The sequence below is a fragment of the Dipodomys ordii genome, unplaced genomic scaffold, assembly GCF_000151885.1.
Source record: "Dipodomys ordii isolate 6190 unplaced genomic scaffold, Dord_2.0 Scaffold45, whole genome shotgun sequence".
In the NCBI taxonomy this organism is placed as follows: Eukaryota; Metazoa; Chordata; class Mammalia; order Rodentia; family Heteromyidae; genus Dipodomys; species Dipodomys ordii.
The window spans coordinates 12,340,213-12,359,504 of NW_012267261.1; the positions used below are offsets into that span (position 1 = coordinate 12,340,213).

The following is a 19,292-nucleotide window of genomic DNA, read 5'->3' on the forward strand; positions in this document are numbered from 1 at the left end:
GGAAGGAATGTGAAGGGTAAACAAAGGAGGAGGCTGCAATGCTTGGTAAGAAATGTACGCATTATCCTGCCCATGTAATTGTAACCCCTCTGTACAGTATCTTCACAAATAAAATTAAAAAAAAAAAGAGACCAAGTTCAAGTCATAGCTCTGTCATTGAGTAACTGGGTCATTACTTAACCTCTGTTTCTTAATCTTCAAAATAAAAGTATAAACTATTCATTTTAAAGTCATTTCCAATTCCATTTATACTCCTAGTACAAATAGTTATATAGGAAACCATGGTAAACTTTCAGATATATGATAGTATAGGTATTTCTATATATTTTTTAAATTTTATTTTTTATTGTGAAAATATTGTACAGAGGGGTTACAATTACATGGGCAAGGGTATTTCTATATTTTTACTTTTCTAAAAAGAAAAAAAGCTTATATAAATGTTCATTCCTTGATTCAAAAGGAGTAATTTTGTGCCATGCCATGGTGTTATACTACTAAAAATGATTTGCTGTTGATTTAGCTATACATTTGCATTTGAAACAGTCTATTGAGATATCTGATACTATTATTTGTACACATAGCCTTTAAGCAATTGATAGCAACCTCCTTTCCTTAGATGGTACATTCTTAAATCTCAGTAATAGTAGAGACAGGATATTTTGAACTTCCATTACAAATACAGCAAGGTCTACTCAAAGAAATACTTTAAAAAATTATATTCTACCAAAGAAGCTTATTTGTTACTAGTTGCAAGGGACTAGAAAACACTCTTTCTCTTATTATATTAGGAAAAAAGACAACTCTGTACCTAGTCATTGCCAAGAGAGATGTCACTACCACATGTTATTATCTACAAGGCACAATAAAAATATTCTGTATTTAATTTTCATTTATTTTGATAACCCTATAAGATAGGTCTGTCATTACAAATAAAGAAGCTGGGGTTTAGAAAGTTTAGTTAAAATTAAAGAAAAAGCCAGAAGTGGTACTGTAGCTCAAGAGGTAGAGTGCTAGCCTTAAGCAAAAGAAGTGGCTAGACCCTGAGTTCAAGCCCCAGGACTGTCAAAAAATGCAGCAACATTTGTAAGAATCTACAACCTTTCTAATTAAACTATGTTTGTTGTTACTTAGAAAAAAAAGTTTAGTTAATATTACTACGCTAGTGAACACAAATACAATTTGATAATTTTGAATTAAGAGCTATGTAGTTTTTCAGTAATTTATCTCAAAATGAGAAAACTTTCTCATTTGCTACAGCCAATGTAAGACTAGAAACTGAAACGGTTTTGAAAAGAGTTATACTGTTGGAGATTCACTCTGAGGTAAAATCAAGATCAAACATCAAGCTAAAGCAACCAATGGATAATAGCCAAACAGTTCTACTTCTAAATTCACTGATGAGTTGTGCCTCATGCTTCACTAAAAAAAGTAGTAAGACTATTTTAAAAAGGAGACTCAGCAGTTATTTCTGATCTTTGATAGATTTTTCTGAAAAAAAAAAAGACATTTCAGGTCAGAGAAATACTATTAAGCTCCTGCTTCCCAGGGTCATTCTGAAATAAGTTCTAGTCATGTAGAAAGAAACTGTGGCCCACAGTACCCATTACAGTTCTTAAGACTTTAAAACATAAAGTACTTGTAAAACTATAAAGCATTAGTTTAGGGGCTGGGAAGGTGGCTCAGTGGTAGGACATTTGCCTTGCATGCATGAGGCCCTGGGTTCAATTCCTCAGCACCACATAAGCAAAAAGAAAAAAGCCAGAAGTGGCACTGTGGCTCAAGTGGTAGAGCGCTAGCCTTGAGCTGAAGAGCTGAGGGACAGCGCCCAGGCCCAGAGTTCAGGCCCCACGACCAGACCCCCCCCCAAAAAGCATTAGTTTATTAATTTTCCTAGAATATATAAAAACAATTCGTATGTAATATTTGCAAATGTAGGACACAATAAAGGCACAATAAAAATAGACATAAGAGGAAGGAAGGAAAATACTTCTAGCTCCTTCCAACCTTCCAATTGAAAATGGGAATATCAACTTTAGCCTTTCTGTCTCAACTAAGTAGGGACAAAAGCCTGAAAATAACATATACTAATCACAGTTCAAGAGCACAACTTCACTAAAAATCTGATGTTTATTTTTTTATTTTTGATAGTTGAGGGGGCTGAACTCTGGGCCTGGGCGCTATCCCTCGGTTCTTCAGCTCTTCAGCTAGCACCCTACCACTTGAGCCACAGCACCACTTCCTGCCTTTTTCTGCTTAGGTGGTGCTGAGGAATCAAACTTTGGTTGTGAGGCCTGAACCCAGGGCCTGAACGCTATCCCTGAGCTCTTATGCTTAAGGCTAGCACTCTACCACAACACTACTTCCAGTTTTCTGGTAGCTCTGCACCAGCCGGTTTCTAACAGTGATCCTCAGATTTCAGCCTAAAAAAAAAAAATTTCAGCCTCTTAAGTAGCTAGGATTACAGTCACGAGTCACCAGTGCCTGGCTCAAAATCTCAATTCTAAATCAAGGATGATAGAATGTTTGCCACACCCATACCTTCTCCCCACACCAGTAATGCTCTTCACAATGAATAACAGAGGAAAACAAATGCATGTCTCAGACTTTATTGAGCAAAGACTCAAGAAACTCAAAGACAAAAAAAAGAAGAGAACAATAAGGGTGCCAAGAGAAATTTTAGCTTATGATATCTACTGCTCCAACAAGCAACATAACTTCTCACTAAAAGCTATTTACTTCAGTTCCATTGAACAAGTGCATCATTTCATCATTCAATAAGAATAAAATAAAAGGCCAGGCGCCGGTGGCTGACACCTATAATCCTAGCTACTCAGGAGGCTAAGATATGAGGATCGCGGTTCAAAGCCAGCCTGGGCAGGAAAGTCTGTAAGACTCTTATCTCCAATAAACTACCAGAAAACCGGAAGTGGCACTGTGGCTCAAGCAGTAGAGCACTCGCCTTGAGCTGAAGAGCTGAGGGACAGCGCCCAGGCCCAGAGTTCAAGCCCCACAACTGACAAAAAAAAAGAAGAAGAAGAAAAATTATAAGACACAGTAAATATTTACATAAATAAATATGTATTTTTCTTTTTTGAATGCACAGTTAATATCAGATCCTACCTTAGATATGATAGAGACTTTAGAATTGTCAGTATAGGAGTTACCAACAACTATGATTAAAAACACCCTAGAGCTGGGAATGTGGCTTAGTGAAAGAGTGCTGGCCTCACATGCATGAAGCCCTGGGTTCGATTTCTCACTAAAAAGAAAAAGAGAAAAAGCTGGAAGTGGCCCTGTGGCTCAAAGGGTAGAGTGCTAGCCTTGAGCAAAAGAAGCTCAGGGACAGTGCCCAGGCCCTGAGTTCAAGACCTAGAACTGGAAAAAAAAAAAAAACCACCCTAAAGTTCTAATGGAAAAAGTGGGCCAGCACGCAAAATTAGATGAGAAATTTAAGCAGAAAAATAGAATCACCAAGAACCTAAAGAAATGCAATAAATCAAATGTACTGTAACAGAAATGAATAATTCCTTTATAGGCTTATATAAGATCAGACCAGCTAGGAAAAGAATGAGTAAGCTGTAAGAAATTTCAACTGAAGCTTCCCAAACTGAAATTTAAAAAGGAGAAATAACGAACAAGAACAGATATTTAAGAATTAATCAAGGGCTTGGTGCCAATGGCTCATACCTGTGATCCTAGCTAATCAGGCTGATACCTGATTAAAACCAAACCAGGCAGGTGAAACCTTGGAGACTTCTATTAGCTGGCAAAAAAGATGGACTTGGAGGTCTAGATCAAGTATATAGCACCATTCATGAGTAGAAAAGCCAAGTAAGAATACAAGTCCCTGAGTATAAGGCCTAGTAATGGCAAACACAATAAAGAACTAATTGTCAATCGATTGCAAAAGCTGTAACATGTATGCAGAAAATCTAAAGAGAGAAAGAACATCTTTGAATCAATAATAACTGAAACACAAAAATTCTTCAAAAAGAAGGAATATGATATACATCAAAAATGCAAAGAAAGGAAGAATGTAGGAAAAGGAAAAATTGAAGAAAAGTATAACTTATTTTTCCCATTCTTGGTTAATCTAATTGCTGTAAGTGGCATAAAATAGTAATAGCAATAATATTTGTAGTTATAACTTGCAATGAATGACAAAATATTATAAAAGATAGGAGGGAGGAATTGAAAATACCTTTTTATTAAAAAAAAAAACTTGTACTACCCATGAACTGTGGCAATGCTATTTAAAAGTGAACTTGGAGCCAGGCACTGGTGGCTCACACCTCTAATCCTAGCCACCAGTGGCTAACACCTCTAATCCTACCTACTTGGGAGACTGAGATTTGAGGATCTGGGTTAAAAGCCAGCTTGGGCAAGAAAGTCTGTGAGATTCTTATCTCCAATTAACCACTAGAAAACTGGAAGTGGCGCTGTGGCTCAAGCGGTAGAGCGCTTGCCTTGAGCTGAGGGACAGCACCCAGGCCCAGAGTTCCCCCAGAACTGACAAAAAAAAAAAGTGACTTGGATTAGCTATAAATGTGTATTGAAACTCAAGGGCAACTTTAAAAAAGTATTTTAAAAGACTTATTGAGCTGGGCATCAGTGGCTCACACCTGTAATCTTAGCTACTCAGGAGGCTGAGATATGAAGATTATGATTCAAAACCAGCCCCAGCAGAAATGTCCACCATGAGACTCCCAGTTAACCAACAATGCCAGAAGTGGAGCTCAAGGGGTAGACCACTAGCCGTGAGTAAAAAAGCTGAGAGATATACCCAGGCCCTGACTTCAAGTTCCAGTACAAGAAAAAAAAGGGGGGGTATAATTTATAAACTAAGAGAGGAGAGAGATTTGAATCATATAAAATGTTTAATTAAAACCAGACAAGGACTAAATGTAATTCACCTGTAATCTCAGAAATCAGGGGGCTAAGGCAGGAAGATCACAGATTCAAAGCCTACCTGGGAAATTTTACCACAAGAAATCATTCTAAATGTTAAAACTGAGGAAGAATATAAGAATATTAGTTGCTTTAAACAATTAAGGAAGTATAGCTGGGCACTGGTGGCTCACACCTGTAATCCCAGCTACAAAAGAGGCTGAACAGCTATGATAAACAAGAAGTTAAAAAGCCATAGCAAACACAAATTAGAGGAATTAATGATCACTAAATAATCATTTCAAAGAATTCTAAAGGGAGGAATACAATCTGAAGAAAACAATCAAAATCAAAGAAACACACCAGAAAAAAATCACTAGAAGATCAAATTAGTACACAGGAAGGAGGAAAAAAACCAAAACACAAAGAAACCAAGAAAATGATAGGAAACATGACACATCTCTCTATAATAATCCTAAACATTAATGGATTCAATTTTTCAGTCAAAAGAAGAATAGCAGATTGGATCAAAATAACAAGATCTAGCCAATGAGTGCATTTTGTTTTGAATTTTTGAATTGATTAAAGTTTCCACTAAGTATGATATGTCTTAATATATTAACTGTATATCACATTTATTGAATAGATAAAAGATATTAATCTCTGATCTTAGATAAAAGAATTCAGATAAACATAAAATAATATACCTTTAAATATACAGAATCGTCAAGAATGTATTAAAGGCCATTAAACTAACATAATAGAAAACAGCCCTATTGCAAAAGAAGGAGAAAGAGGAGGAGGAAGAGGAGGAGGAGGAGGAGGAGGAAGAAGAAGCAGAAACAGCAGCCACCACTGCCTCTGCTTCTGCCACACAGTTCCAGTCCCAACCATTGGGTCTTTCTTTACTACCCCGCAAAAACAAAACAAAACAAAACAAAAACAGATAACCCAAAATGAAAAAGGTTCAAATATGAAAGACAGAAATCAAAAGAAGCAGAAAAATATTAAAAAAAATAGAAATAAAAATTATTTAAAATCTACCTTTTTTTTCTGTCAGACCTGGGGCTTGAACTCAGGGCCTGGGTCCTATCCCTGAGTTTTATGCTCAAGGCTAGTACTATATAACTTAAGCCATATCTCCACTTCCTGCTTTTTGTGATTAATTGGACATATGAGTTTCATGGACATTCCTGCCTGGGCTAGCTTTGAACTAAGGTCCTCAGATTTCAGCTTCCTAAACAGTCAGGATTGCAGGTGTGCGCTACTGGTGCCCCATTAATCTTTTTTAAATCATATGTAGACAGCTGAATTCACAATGAAGAAACAGAATGTTTTGAAGGAATAGTCAAAATGCCATATTTAAAATTCATAGATTTTTTTCAGCCTGACTAAACTTAGTATTAGTAGATTTTTCAGCCTGACTAAACTTGGTATATGATGAAAACCCATTGAACAATTAACAGGCAGTATAGCACAAAGAACATGGGGAAACTGAAAAAAATTAAAAGGAATTATAAAAAAAAAAGGAATAACAACTGTTCCTTGGAGATAACTTGGACAGACAGAATAAAGAGAACAAAAACAGGTTAAAAATTTTGTACTATGAAATTATAAGAAGAAAACTAATTGATGGTGTCACTAAAATGAATCTGACATCAAACTCTAACCATGCATTTAAAAGAAAGGCATTCACTAGATTAAACATTAGTAAAAACCTTGGTCAATAGTGTGATACTAAATTAATTTTGCAATTAATGCTCAATTTTAATCCTGGTTCTTCAAGATCAACCTGAGTACTTGGATTCTTTTCCAGTACCATAGCTCCCTCACCATCTCTCTTTTACTCACGCAGGATTTGAAGTTTTCATCATGAATATTAATCTCCACCTATATTTGATTTCACTAAAACAAATTGCCTTCTGTGACTATGTCCAGTGTATTTCTTCCCTGAATGTCCACTAGACCCAGTAAGTTTCTGAATATGACTCACTCAACTCTCCCCCTACTGAATATAATAATTATCTCAAAATATAGAATTGTTAGAAAAATAGAAATGAGACTTCAACTTCAAATAGAAATGAGACTTCAAACAATTTAAAATGTTTGCAGCAATTTAGGCCAAATAATATGTCTTCTGACTGGTGTTCTGCTTTTGTGCTAGTAATGGGACTTGAACTCAGGTGCTGACTTTATCATTTTCTCTCAAGACTAACACTCTACTACTTGAGCCACAGCTCCATTTCCAGCTTTTTGCTAGTTAATTGGTGGTTAGGAGTCTCAGGGACTTACTGTACAGGTTGGCTTCAAACAGCAATCCTCAAATCTAAGCCTCCTGAAAGCTAAGATTATAGGCATGAGCCACCGGCACCCAGCAGGTTAACTGGTTTAGATAATGGACAGGATTCAGGTGAAAAATCAGAATTCTGTAGGCAGATTATCCCACTCAGGTTAATATACAGAACAGTTTTTTGTAGGAATTTTTAAATTTCATTTTATTCTGTTCAATGTTCAGTGCTTAGAATGCCACATTCTTTATATTTACATGTTGTTATAAACTTTTTAAGTCTATAGCTTTTTTTGGAATAAGATACATGATCAATATGGAAAAAAAGTTCAAATTTACTAAAATTAGAGTAAATATATAGCCTTTTTTTCTATAAGAACAGATATTGGAGTATTAGCTATGATTAAGCATGATTTAAAGATAACTTTTTGATGATTATACCAAGACTAAAATTAACTGTATTTCAATCTTTTCAAGAAGAACTTGGTGAATAAAATAGGAAATGTGACTGAAAGTGTTATTTTAGCATGTGAATAGTCTCAGCAAGAGTATTAGACTTGTTAAGAGTAAAATTGTGGCCAAAGTAGTATTTTAAATATTTTCCAAGTTCTTTCACTTTAAAATAAAGGAATTTTAGCCAAGAAAATATACACTTAAATTAATGGGATCTAAAGACAAGGAAATAGAAAACAAATTAGAAAATGATTAAAAAATAGTCGAAATAAAGGAAAGACACAAAGAACAAAAATTTTAATCCATTTTTAAAATAAGAGGGAGCATCATAAAATTATAAAAATTAAAATAGAATATGACATAAAGTATTCTATTAGTCACAAAAACATAAAGTTTATATAGTACTGCTTGTATCAAAATTTCATTCCTGAAAATAGAATGGTCAAATCAAAATGTGTCTAGTCCAAGATCCTTATCTTTCACCCTGAAGAAAAATAACTCAAATGGATTAAAAACCTTAATTTAAAACCTGGAACCTTAAAACTTCTGAAAGAAATCACTGGGGTAACACTTTAAGATAAGGCATAGATAACAACTTCTTGCTCATGTAACTGTTACCCCTCTGTACAGCATTTTTACAATAAAAACGTACAAAAATCAACAGTTAAAAAATAAACTTCAATAGCTTAGAAATAAATAGCAAGAACTGACAAATGGAATCACATCAAATGGTAAAGGCACTGTACAGCAAGAAAATAACCAAGTAAGTAACAGCCTATAGAATAGGAGAAAATCTTTCCTAGCAATTCTTCCAACAGATAATTAATAGCCAAAATATGTTAAAACAAACAAACAACTAAACACTAGAGAAGCAGGTGGGGGGTGGCTTGTGCTTGAAATCCTAGTTACTCAGGAGGCAGAAATTGGGAGTGTTATAGTTCGAGGCTAGAACCCCTTCTTAACAGAAAAGGATGAGTGTGGTAGCATGTATTTGTCACCCCAACTATGGTGGAAATGTTAAACAGGAAGGTTACTGTCCAGGCTGATCTGGGCAAAAATTGAGACCTTATCTCAAAAAAAATCAGAGGAAAAAGGTCTGGAGGTATGGTTTAATCTGAAGAGGTCTGCCCAGTAAATGCAAATCCAGAAGTTCAAACTCCAATAGACACTTCTCAAAAGAACTGTAAATCGTAGGCAATCATGAGATATCAGGGAAATGAAAAACCTTTAGATATCAGGGAAATGAAAACCAAAACTACAATAAGATTCCATCTCACTCTAGTCAGAATGGTTATTACAACTATCATCAAGAATATAAAAAATGTTGGAGATAATGTGGTGGAAAAGAATGTAACTTAGTTCAGTCACTATGGCAATCAGTATAAGTTGCTCTAAAACCTAAATATATCTATATCTATATATCTATATCCTGGTATATACATAAAATAATCAATATTAATGTGCATTAGATACCTGTATACCTATGTTTATCAAGAAACTATTCATAATTACCCAATCAGCCTAGAAATATATCATCAAATGAATGGGAAAAGAAAATGTAGTATATATACACAATAAAATACTGTTTATCTTTAAAGAAAAATGAAGTTATGTCATTTGCATGAATATGGAATGGATCAGATCATCATGTTAAACAGAATAAGCTAGACTCAGAAAGTGAATTATTAAATAGTTTTTTCTTACATACGGAATCTAAAAAGAGTGATGACATGAAAGTTGAAGGGAGGTTATTAGAAAAGACTAAGGAAACCAAAGAAAGGGGGTAGGAGAGGGAAAGGAAGGATAATGAGGGAGACAGACATCATCAAATTATATTACATGCATGTATAAACCTTTAAAAATGAAATGCATTATTCCATTCAGTTAAAATGCACTAATAAGATTGATGCACATCACAATGGCTCACACCTATAATGCAGCTACTCAAGAGATTGGGTTGACTGCAATTCAAGGCAATCCAGAGTTTGTAAGAGCTTATCTCAACCAATAAGCTGGCTATTGTAGCATGTACCTGTTACTGCAACTATGTGAGAAGCATAAGTTGGGAGATCAAAGTACAGGCATGTCCAGGGCAAAAAAGGGAAAAAAATGAGATCCTACATGAAAAACAACTGAAGCAAAAAGGGCTGCTGTTGGAGATAGAACCACTTGCCTAGTGTGAGGCCCTGAGTTCAAACCCCAGTGTTGCCAAAAGTATGTGGGGTTAGGGTAAGGGTACAGATATATATCGATATATAGATATATTGATATCTACGTAGATACAGATATATGTATTTTATATACCTGTATGTCTTATATAGATATATATCACATACATATGGCATTACTGAGAAATAATGAAGGTGAAACTTAGTTTCTGGATAGGGACAGGGTAAAGAGGAATAGTCAGAATTCAGGAGGATAAAATCATAGAAAAGGCCTGCTTTGTCAATGCTAATTTTTTAACATATTTGCATTTTTTGGTGTAAAGGTGACATACAGAAGGGTTACAATTACATAAGTAAGGTAATAAGTTCATTTCTTGTCAAACTTGTTACCCCCTCCCTCATTTTTCTCTCACTTTCCCTCCCTACCCAACCCCTACCCCCAAGTTGTACAGGTTATTTCCAACATATTGTCTTGTGCATATCACTGTTGCATTAGTTCCCCCCTTGTTCTTTTGTCTTCTGTTGTTCCTTTTCCCTTCCCTAATTCTGATAAACATATATATAATACCAGGATACAGTGACAACAGGGAATATACCATAGCAGGAAGAACATACAAAAGAAACAAGAAACCACATAGTACATTAAAAACAACAACAACAAAGAAAAACCTCTGTGTCCATGAACGTTAATTTTTTAAAGTGCCTAGGATTGAGTTATAAAATAGATCTTTAAGCTGTACATTATAAGTAGCATTACCAAATTCATCTATGTAGCTATTACAAAGCACAAGATACTGAATTTTACCTCAAATATAACTTAGGCAAGATGGAACCATACAGAACTTAGGTAAGGTGGATTTGAATGTTCTGAATTATGTAAGCATTTGATAAACACAGTATACAGATTGCTTATATATGGAACTCAATAAATCAAATTATGACCCTCATTACTGTTTTCATCAACCACATATCTTTCCAAGTCAGTCAAGTATATCCAACTTATGGCCCAACCACTATCTTTTTTAAAAATTATATTAAGTAATTGTACAAAGGGGTTTCAGTTGCATGAGTCAGGTCATAAGTACAATGCATCTTCATAAACATCCTCCATCACTCTCCTTACTACTTACTACGTCTTGGATATAACTATAACTTAGGAAAAATCTAAGTATCAAATAAAAAGACTTTATCCAATTCATTTTCATCTTTTTAAGTACTATAGAATATTTGCCAAATATTCTACTCTTTCACATAAGAGATATGTGAAATTTTATCTAATCCTAATAATTTACCTCAAATTTAACATAAGTTGTAACCCAAATAGATCATTTTACTTAATTCACCTCAACATACATTTTTTATATTTTTCTGTTATCTAACATTTTCAGCAAAGTCTTCCCAAGTAGCATCACAAAACAGAATTGCTCAGGATGATTTTTAAAAATTCTTTTTCCTACTCCTCAAAAGATGTTTCCATATCTAGAAAACAACTTTCAAATGTCAACTGAACAACCCACACACTTTACATATAGCCCTCCAGTGCAGAAGGAATCAGTTTTGTTTTCATTAACTTCCACAAAAAAACAAGTTAACTAAATTTGTCAAATAAATTGTTTGCCTTCACATAGACTAAAGATAAGCGAAAATGCAATGTAGACTTTGTTTGGATCCCAATCTTAACTCCAAAAGGAAAATATATAGAACAACTGAGAAAAGTTAAACACTAACTACATATTAAATTATACAAAGAAATTTTGATTTTTTAAATCTAACAATGATATTTAAGATTATACTGAAAAAACAAGGGGCCTTATCTGGTTTCTGAAGTTTTTACAGACAGAGTAACACATGAGATTTGCAAAATGAAATGACAAAGTAGTATGAAATGACAAAGTAGTAAAGATAAGTGTAAATATAAGCAAAATTTCCCAAATTAATAATTGTTGAAGCTAGATGTTAGATAGACTAGTCTCTATTCTATATATTTTTTCCAAAATATAACTAAAAGGAAAAAAATAGGTGAAGGTGATAAACATCATTGTGACACACTGAATCACTGCATCCCTAAAATACCTTTATATAGCAAAGGAAAATTAAAGATATAGAAGAAAAAAGGTTGCTAATCAGCCAACTTTGCAATGTAAGATTAACCTAGATTATCTGAGTGGACCTTGTGGAATTATAAGTAACCTTAACCATGCAAGAGAGAAGCAAGAAGTCAGGGTCAGAATGATGACATGAGAAAAATCAACTGCCATTGAGGGTTCTAAAGATGGAAAGTAGCCACCACATGAGGAATTCCGAAACTGGATGACAAAATATCCCCAAGAGCCTCCAGAAAAGAATATAGCCCTGCCAACAGTCTGATTTTAGCCCAGTGACAACCATTTCAGATTTCTTACCTCCAGATCTATAAGATAATAAATTTGTTTTGTTCTAAGCCACTAAATTTTTAGTAATTGCTGAAACAGAATTAGAAAATTACTAACATTATTCTAGTACATTTTTATCCTAAAGGAGAGAAAGCACTGCTTTTATCAGAATTCAGATAAAATATGTATACCTGCCGAAGTAAAAAAGAAAATCCAAATCAGATATCCTTACTAATATAAAAGGTAAAGCTTCTATCCATCTCTTTCCAGTAGTCTCAATTGCTCTTTTCTAGTTTATCTGCATTACCACCCCTATAAATTTATAAAAATGTTTTAGAATATACCTTCTCTGCTACTTTCTCAGCACTCTCATATGCGATCAAATTCTTATACATTTTCTTCATAAGTATTGACTATGTCAAATGGAGTACTCTATTATGGTGTGAACTTAATTTTACCCAGCATCTTCTTGAAAGTTTTTTTTTCCTAATCAAATTCCTCTTGGTCTAATTTAGTTGTCTTTGACAACTCTGTGTGTGTGTGTGTGTGTGTGTGTGTGTGTGTGTGCCACCTTTGACTCTTGGTCTAATTTAGTTGTCTTTGACAACTGTGTGTGTGTGTGTGTGTGTGTGTGTGTGTGTGCCAACTTTGACCTTTCTGTTGCATGCTAAGATATTTGTTTAAAGAAAATTTCAGGTCATCTACCTCTATACTTGTTTTCCTCCTCTCATTCTGCTCAATTACTGTGTGCCTCCTTTGCTAGGTTTATATTCATCAAATGTCTGCATACTGTAAACATTTCATCCAGACTCAATCTGACTTCGGAACTTACTGTACTTCTAATGATTTACAAACTTTTTCAGCTTGTGGATTTAGAGACAGTTTTGGTTCAATTTATAGCAAGTTAGACCGAACATGAAGCAATACAATCAACTTTCTTAACAATAAGCTAATTTTATTGCACTTATCTGGGAAAACATTAGGTTTCTTTTTTCTTTATTTCTTTTTCTTTTTTGTTTCTTTGTCAGGCTCTGGCACTGTCCTTGAGCTTCTTTTGCTCAAGGTTAGCGCTCTACCACTTAAGCCACAGTGCCACTTTCAACTTTTTCTGTTTATGTGGTACTGAGGAGAACCAGGGCTTCATGCATGTTAGGCAAGCACTCTACCACTAAGGTTTGGAGGTGGGGTTTCCAGCCTCAAACATTAGGTTTCTAATGTCATCAAAATTTGTAATAGCAGAAAAACAGAAAGCGCACAGATATATTCTTTAATTACCAATGCTTACTTTCTACCACCATTGCAAAATGATTTACTTAAAATAAAATGTATATATTATAATTAGAATTTAATTTTTATGGTGTTATTCAGTATCAGTGACAGTTATAAACACTTAACTGAAAACAAACATTAAATACTATGCTTTTAATTTCAAATGATGTTGATCTAGCCAATCATTAAATATTGTTATATTCAAAATCATCTTAGATATCACCAATTTCAACTGGTAGTTCAAAATCTTCAACAGAATTGAAATCATGCTCTCCCTTCTAATATCTCATGTAAGTCCAGAAAATACCATTGGTAATTTCTGCTGATAAAACCACCAAAATAATCATATCTCCACCCTCATTGTAGTTGATTGGCTGAAAATGGTTTACATCCTAATTACTGTTAAAGTTGTTTTTATAAAGAAAATATCTTAACAATAGGCAGATCAAAATACCTTTTTTTTCCCCAAATTCCTTCAGTTACTACAAATCTTTCATTTAACTAATCCTCTCCTCAGCTATCACAAAGGCCTACTGTGTACTTTTTGGAGATCTTCTATTATTAACAACTATCTTCTCTAAATCCTTTAAATATAACTTCTATTTTTGATCTTCTAAAATTTAAGTAATGATTTTCTTTACATCCTTATAAATTTTACCATTTCCTAGAAAACTAGAAATTATTCACCTATATATTTCTGAATAATTCATTTTTAATAATTCATTATTCATTTTTAATGAAATGCTACGACAGAACATACTTTGAAAGATACCCCTTTATCTATTAAACATGAATTAAGAGCCAGATACTGGTGGCTCATGCCTATAATCCTAGCTACTCAGGAATCTGACATCTGAGGATTACAGTTTGAAGCCAGCCAGGGCAAGAAATCTAATGCTCTTATCTACAATTAACTACCAAAAAGCCAGAAGCAGAGGTATGTCTGAAGTTGTAGAGTGTTATCCATGAGCAAAAGAGCTCAGGGACAGCCCAGGTCCTGAGTTCAAGCCCTAGCCCCCAAATAAAAAAAGCAGAAAAATTTACAATAAAATTAATAAAAATATACAAACTTAAAAAAGGCAGAAAAACAATTAAGAAAAGTTATCCTTTTTTAAAAACAAAAAGTCACTATAAATAAAAGCATTTATGAAGACCATTATTTTGATAGTTAAGTAGGAACAAAAGAAATCCTATATTAAATGAGTCTAGTCCAATAGCACCAAAGGACCTTTTGTGAGAAAAACTGATTGCTCTCTATAGTAACTTTAAAAATATTTAAATATACTTCCTACATTTTGCAATCTCTTACTGCAGCATGCCCTTATGATCTCATGATAAGCAAGCTGAGAGCTTGGAGTATGGAAAAAGTTGGCTTTTTTTTCTTTTAAATTTTTTAAATTACTTTTGGTTTTCTTCAAAAAGTTCTAAGTGACTTTAAATAAATTATTTTTTAATAATTCATGGAAGATAAGTCCACACAGAAGTCATAGAACTACAATCAGAGAACTAATACTCATAACAACAAAATTCCAGGCCAATCATCAAGTGATTTGTAGGTGATAAATATATATATATATGTATATGTTTAAGACATATATCATTATTGATATATGTTTAAGACATATATCACTATTAATAGCTTGATATATTAATATATATATTAATAGCATGATCCTTTAATCTCTTTTCAATTAATCAACCAGCCATGTTATATCACTTTATTTAAACAGTACTTCAACATATCAATAGTATTTATTGGAATCTCCTGTGGACCCTTGCTTAAAAATAAAAGTACCTAGGCCCTGTCCCTAGATATTGCTTCTCTGAGACTACAATAAGGCTAGAAATCACTTTCAGACTACCAGAGATGAGAATAAATGGCCTACGAAGTAGTGAACACCTAATAATAAAACAATAAAACCAAAATAACATATTTATTTTTCATAGAGTTCATAGTATAATGGTAGTGATGGATTTAAAAAAAATCACAAGAGGAGCTAAATTCACAATAGAGTATATACCAGGTACAATAGGAAAATAAAGAAGGAAAAATAAATGCCCTGATGGATAAGGAAATAACTAGAGCTAGTCCAACAAAGTAGTGATTAAACTATCACCTTTTTATTAAACTAGGTAAAGGCTACTATGAATTCTTCAACTATATTAAGGTGAAAGAGTTGAATCAGAAACAATAGAACCAAAAACAGACATTGAATTATGTGGCAATATGATGTTTTCAGGGAACACAAACTGTCTAGGGAACCAAGGAAATAAAATAGGAAGGTAAACAAGTACCCTTTCTGAAAAGAATTATATACATATCAAGCCAAGCAGTTTGAAATTATATAGAGCACTGGTTCAAAATTGTTTCATTAGATTTGTGTTCAGGAAAGCTGATTCAAGTGTCACAAAAATATCTGAATAACACAAAGTTCAAGTCCACCTATATTAGACTTAAAAGTTTTTTTTCAGAAAAGCAAAATGAAGTGTAATAAGGAAAATAGTAAGTGATTGCAAGAGAACAAGCAAGAAAATGTTATATAAATAGCAAGTACTAGAGATGATAAAAAATAGCATAAAATTCAAAAATATTAGGATTTGATGACTCATCAAATAATGGGGGGAGGGAGTCAAAACAACAATCTAGATTTATACTTTGACCATGCTGAAAAGATGAAAGTATGTAGCTGACAACTTCATACTATACAGAATAAAATGTTCTTTGTACGTTAAATCAATGAGTGTGTGTGTGTGTATTTGGTGGTGGTGGTACTGGGTATCAAACCCAGGGCCTTGCATATGAAGTGCATGCACTCTATCACTTAAGCTACACTACTATCTCTTCCTATTTAAATAACATTCCTAATTTAAAATTTTCTTTAACCCATTTCTATATATTTTACTGTAGACCAGTTAACCTACAACATAGTTATATAATCACTTTTTACAATTCATTAGATCTTATTCAGAGAGATAACATAGCATTTCCCTATTTGAGTATTATTTAAGTACCATTAGTAGATTGCAAGCATGCTATCTATTCTAATAATTTACTTGAAAAATTTTACCAAATATCCTTTCTGTATCTCTATCTCAATAAAAAACATAAATATTTCCACTCTCCATTCTGAAAGAGGGTTAATGGCAGAGCAAACAATAGGTGAAGGCACTACACAAATTAGAAAGGGTGATAAAATGTATATTTGTATTATTAAGGTTTAAAAAATATCGTGTTTGTTGAGTATAACCTTTATATTTGCTCTTATAATAATATTTGGTAAAAATTTTCAAGAAATAGGTTAAAGAAAATTTTAAATCAAGAATATTAATGGCTTACTCAAGACAATATGGCTGGCAAATGGCCACATTTGAAGCAGTACATAATTCCCCAATAAAGATTTCCTTCTGAATAAATATGTACATGACTATATATTCCATTTTTTGTCTATATTCACACATTTTCCTGAAGCCTGTTATCCTACTAAAATTCTCATATATCACTATCACATCCATGAATTGATGTATTTGGAATTTTTTTTCAGACTATAGGAAAGGAAATAGCCATATACCACAGATTAAAGAATCAAAGCATTATTCTTCTATATAACACTTCAAATATGGCCTCTGGGAGACTTTTACAAATTTGTCTCATGAATACTATTAACCCATTCCCTAATATGACAGAACATCTATTATTTCATATTGAGGGAAAATCACTATTGCATACAAGTTGTAGACTTGGTTAAATCTATTTATTTAATTTTAAATAAACTTGGTTTTTAAGTAAACTGAGAACTATAGACTTCATGTTTTTATAAGGACCACTAGGAATAGAGCCTAAGACAATTAAAAGGCATCAAAATGCTTGGCACTTAATTTATGCTATTTCCAAAGTTTACTGTTTTTTCTTATTATTCAAATACAATTGTAAAACGATACCCATTTGTATCACAAATGATTTAAAGCTTGTTTTCTTACACAAACCATATCAAAAGCAAATAACAAGGTAACCTCAAAAGTGGACTATAGTGGCTGGAATGTGGCTTAGTGGTAGAGTGCTTGCTTTGCATGCATGAAGTCCTGAGTTCGATTCCTCAATACCACATAAACAGAAAAAGCCAGAAGTGGCGCTGTGGCTCAAGTGGTAGAATGCTAGCCTTGAGCAAAAAGAAGCTCAGTGCCCAGGCCCTGAGTTCAAGCCCCAGGACTGGCAAAAAGAAGGGGGGGGACAATAAAGATTATTAATCATTGTATGCCATAAAGTGACAACTATATATTAACAAAATCCTATGCTATAAATATTCATCTTTCCTTCCTGTCAGAACTCTTTCTCTGGTTTATTCATTAGAAGTGTATTAATAACGTATATTACCTAAAATGTTTTCTCACTAAATCAAAGTACTGAACTACTTTTGAATGCTTAGAAGTATTACAAGTTCTATATTACATGCCATATTAAACCTATGGCATATATTTAGGAAGAGTCTAAGAATCTGAAGATGTGCTTATATTTAGAATTTTAAAGCAACTCCACTGGATCCCTTTAAAAAGATATATTTTCCTAACTAGTATCTGCTTAATTCAAGCAAGGTATTAATGATCGTATTTATTTTATGCTGGTCAGTGAAACCGAGTAACAGTTTCTTTAAATGACAGCACCAGAAACCAATTGATTATTTTCTCTTTCAGTTTACAATTACAACAGACACATTTTGCGAGCCTTTAAAATTACCTTGCAAATTCTACTTTACCTTTGTGCTTATCTCCAACTAAACTATCATTCCTTTCCAAGCTGGTGCTACAGTCGATGTCTGAAGCTACATTAATGTCATCTCAACAATTTCCAGTCATGTGCCTCTGTGTGTGTGTGTGTGTGTGTGTGTGTGTGTGGTTTCTTCTTCACAACAGGACAATCGGCTGTCAGTCAATTCAAAACATACCTTGCAAATCTGGAAATACTCTGAAGTGAGGGATTCCTGAATTTCCTCTCTGAGAACCCCTGCAGTCCCTCCTGGGTGCATGGAACCACTTCCAGCCCCGCCACCACTGTTACCGCCACCGCTGCTACCGCTGCCAGGGGAGGAGGCAGTTAAGCCATCCAAAACTTTTCGGAAATTAAACTTCTTCATTTTCAACACTGTTGAGAAATTCAAAGGAGAGGAAAACCAGGTGGATTACATGGACCGACACCAAATAGAAAGTCTTTACCTTTTCATTAGTCAAGGCAGTAGTAGCCAGTCCCCCATTTTATGAACATTGAAGATAACTGAGTGAAGAAGTCAGACTAGGTTTGGTCGAATTTTAATTCTAAATGTAATCTCTTTATTAAAGAGAAATGAAATAAACCGCAACTCCAAGAGCAACAGTATTGCCTCTTCACACATCGGATTTTCAAGAGCTTTATCCCCAGCTAGCTGCGCTTTATCAGCACTGGGGTAAAAATAAAAGGCAGTGTCATCATCGTCATTAGCATTATATCATCATTATTATACAATCGAACCAGAGTCCAAAAGACGAGGACCCTCTGTGACTCCCTAAAAGGAGGGCTTTCTTTCTAAAGGCTCAGCTCAGAATATTGAATTTTCGGAAAAACGACGTTGCAGAGGAACCAGTATTTTCTCTGCCGTCATCTGCCGGGCTCTGCTCCCCATCATCTTCCTAGGCTCCCCTTTTCCCCCCCCTTATTTTCCTCAATAGTAAATTGGCAGGGGTATAGGGGGGTGGGGGTGGGCTTGCTATTTCCTATCCCCCAAAGCCTGGACCTGAAAACATACAGATAATTAAATAAGCGTCTGCGGGTGACCCACAGCAACAGCCGACGGGAGGGGCGAGCGGCGACGCCCCCCCCCCCGCCAG

At 34.1% G+C, this 19,292-nt stretch overlaps 1 protein-coding gene across 4 annotated transcripts in view; it reads right to left on the bottom strand.

The window, feature by feature from the left end:
* Stxbp5l (syntaxin binding protein 5-like) overlaps positions 1 to 19,292 on the bottom strand; it is a 176,711-nt gene that overhangs the window by 156,783 nt on the left and 636 nt on the right. For all 4 annotated transcript variants that reach the window (XM_013019354.1, XM_013019353.1, XM_013019356.1 and 1 more), the window contains exon 2: positions 18,377 to 18,573. In XM_013019354.1, the coding sequence (XP_012874808.1) occupies positions 18,377 to 18,565 (189 nt within the window). In that variant the 5' untranslated portion in view covers positions 18,566 to 18,573. The remainder of the gene's footprint in view (positions 1 to 18,376; positions 18,574 to 19,292) is intronic.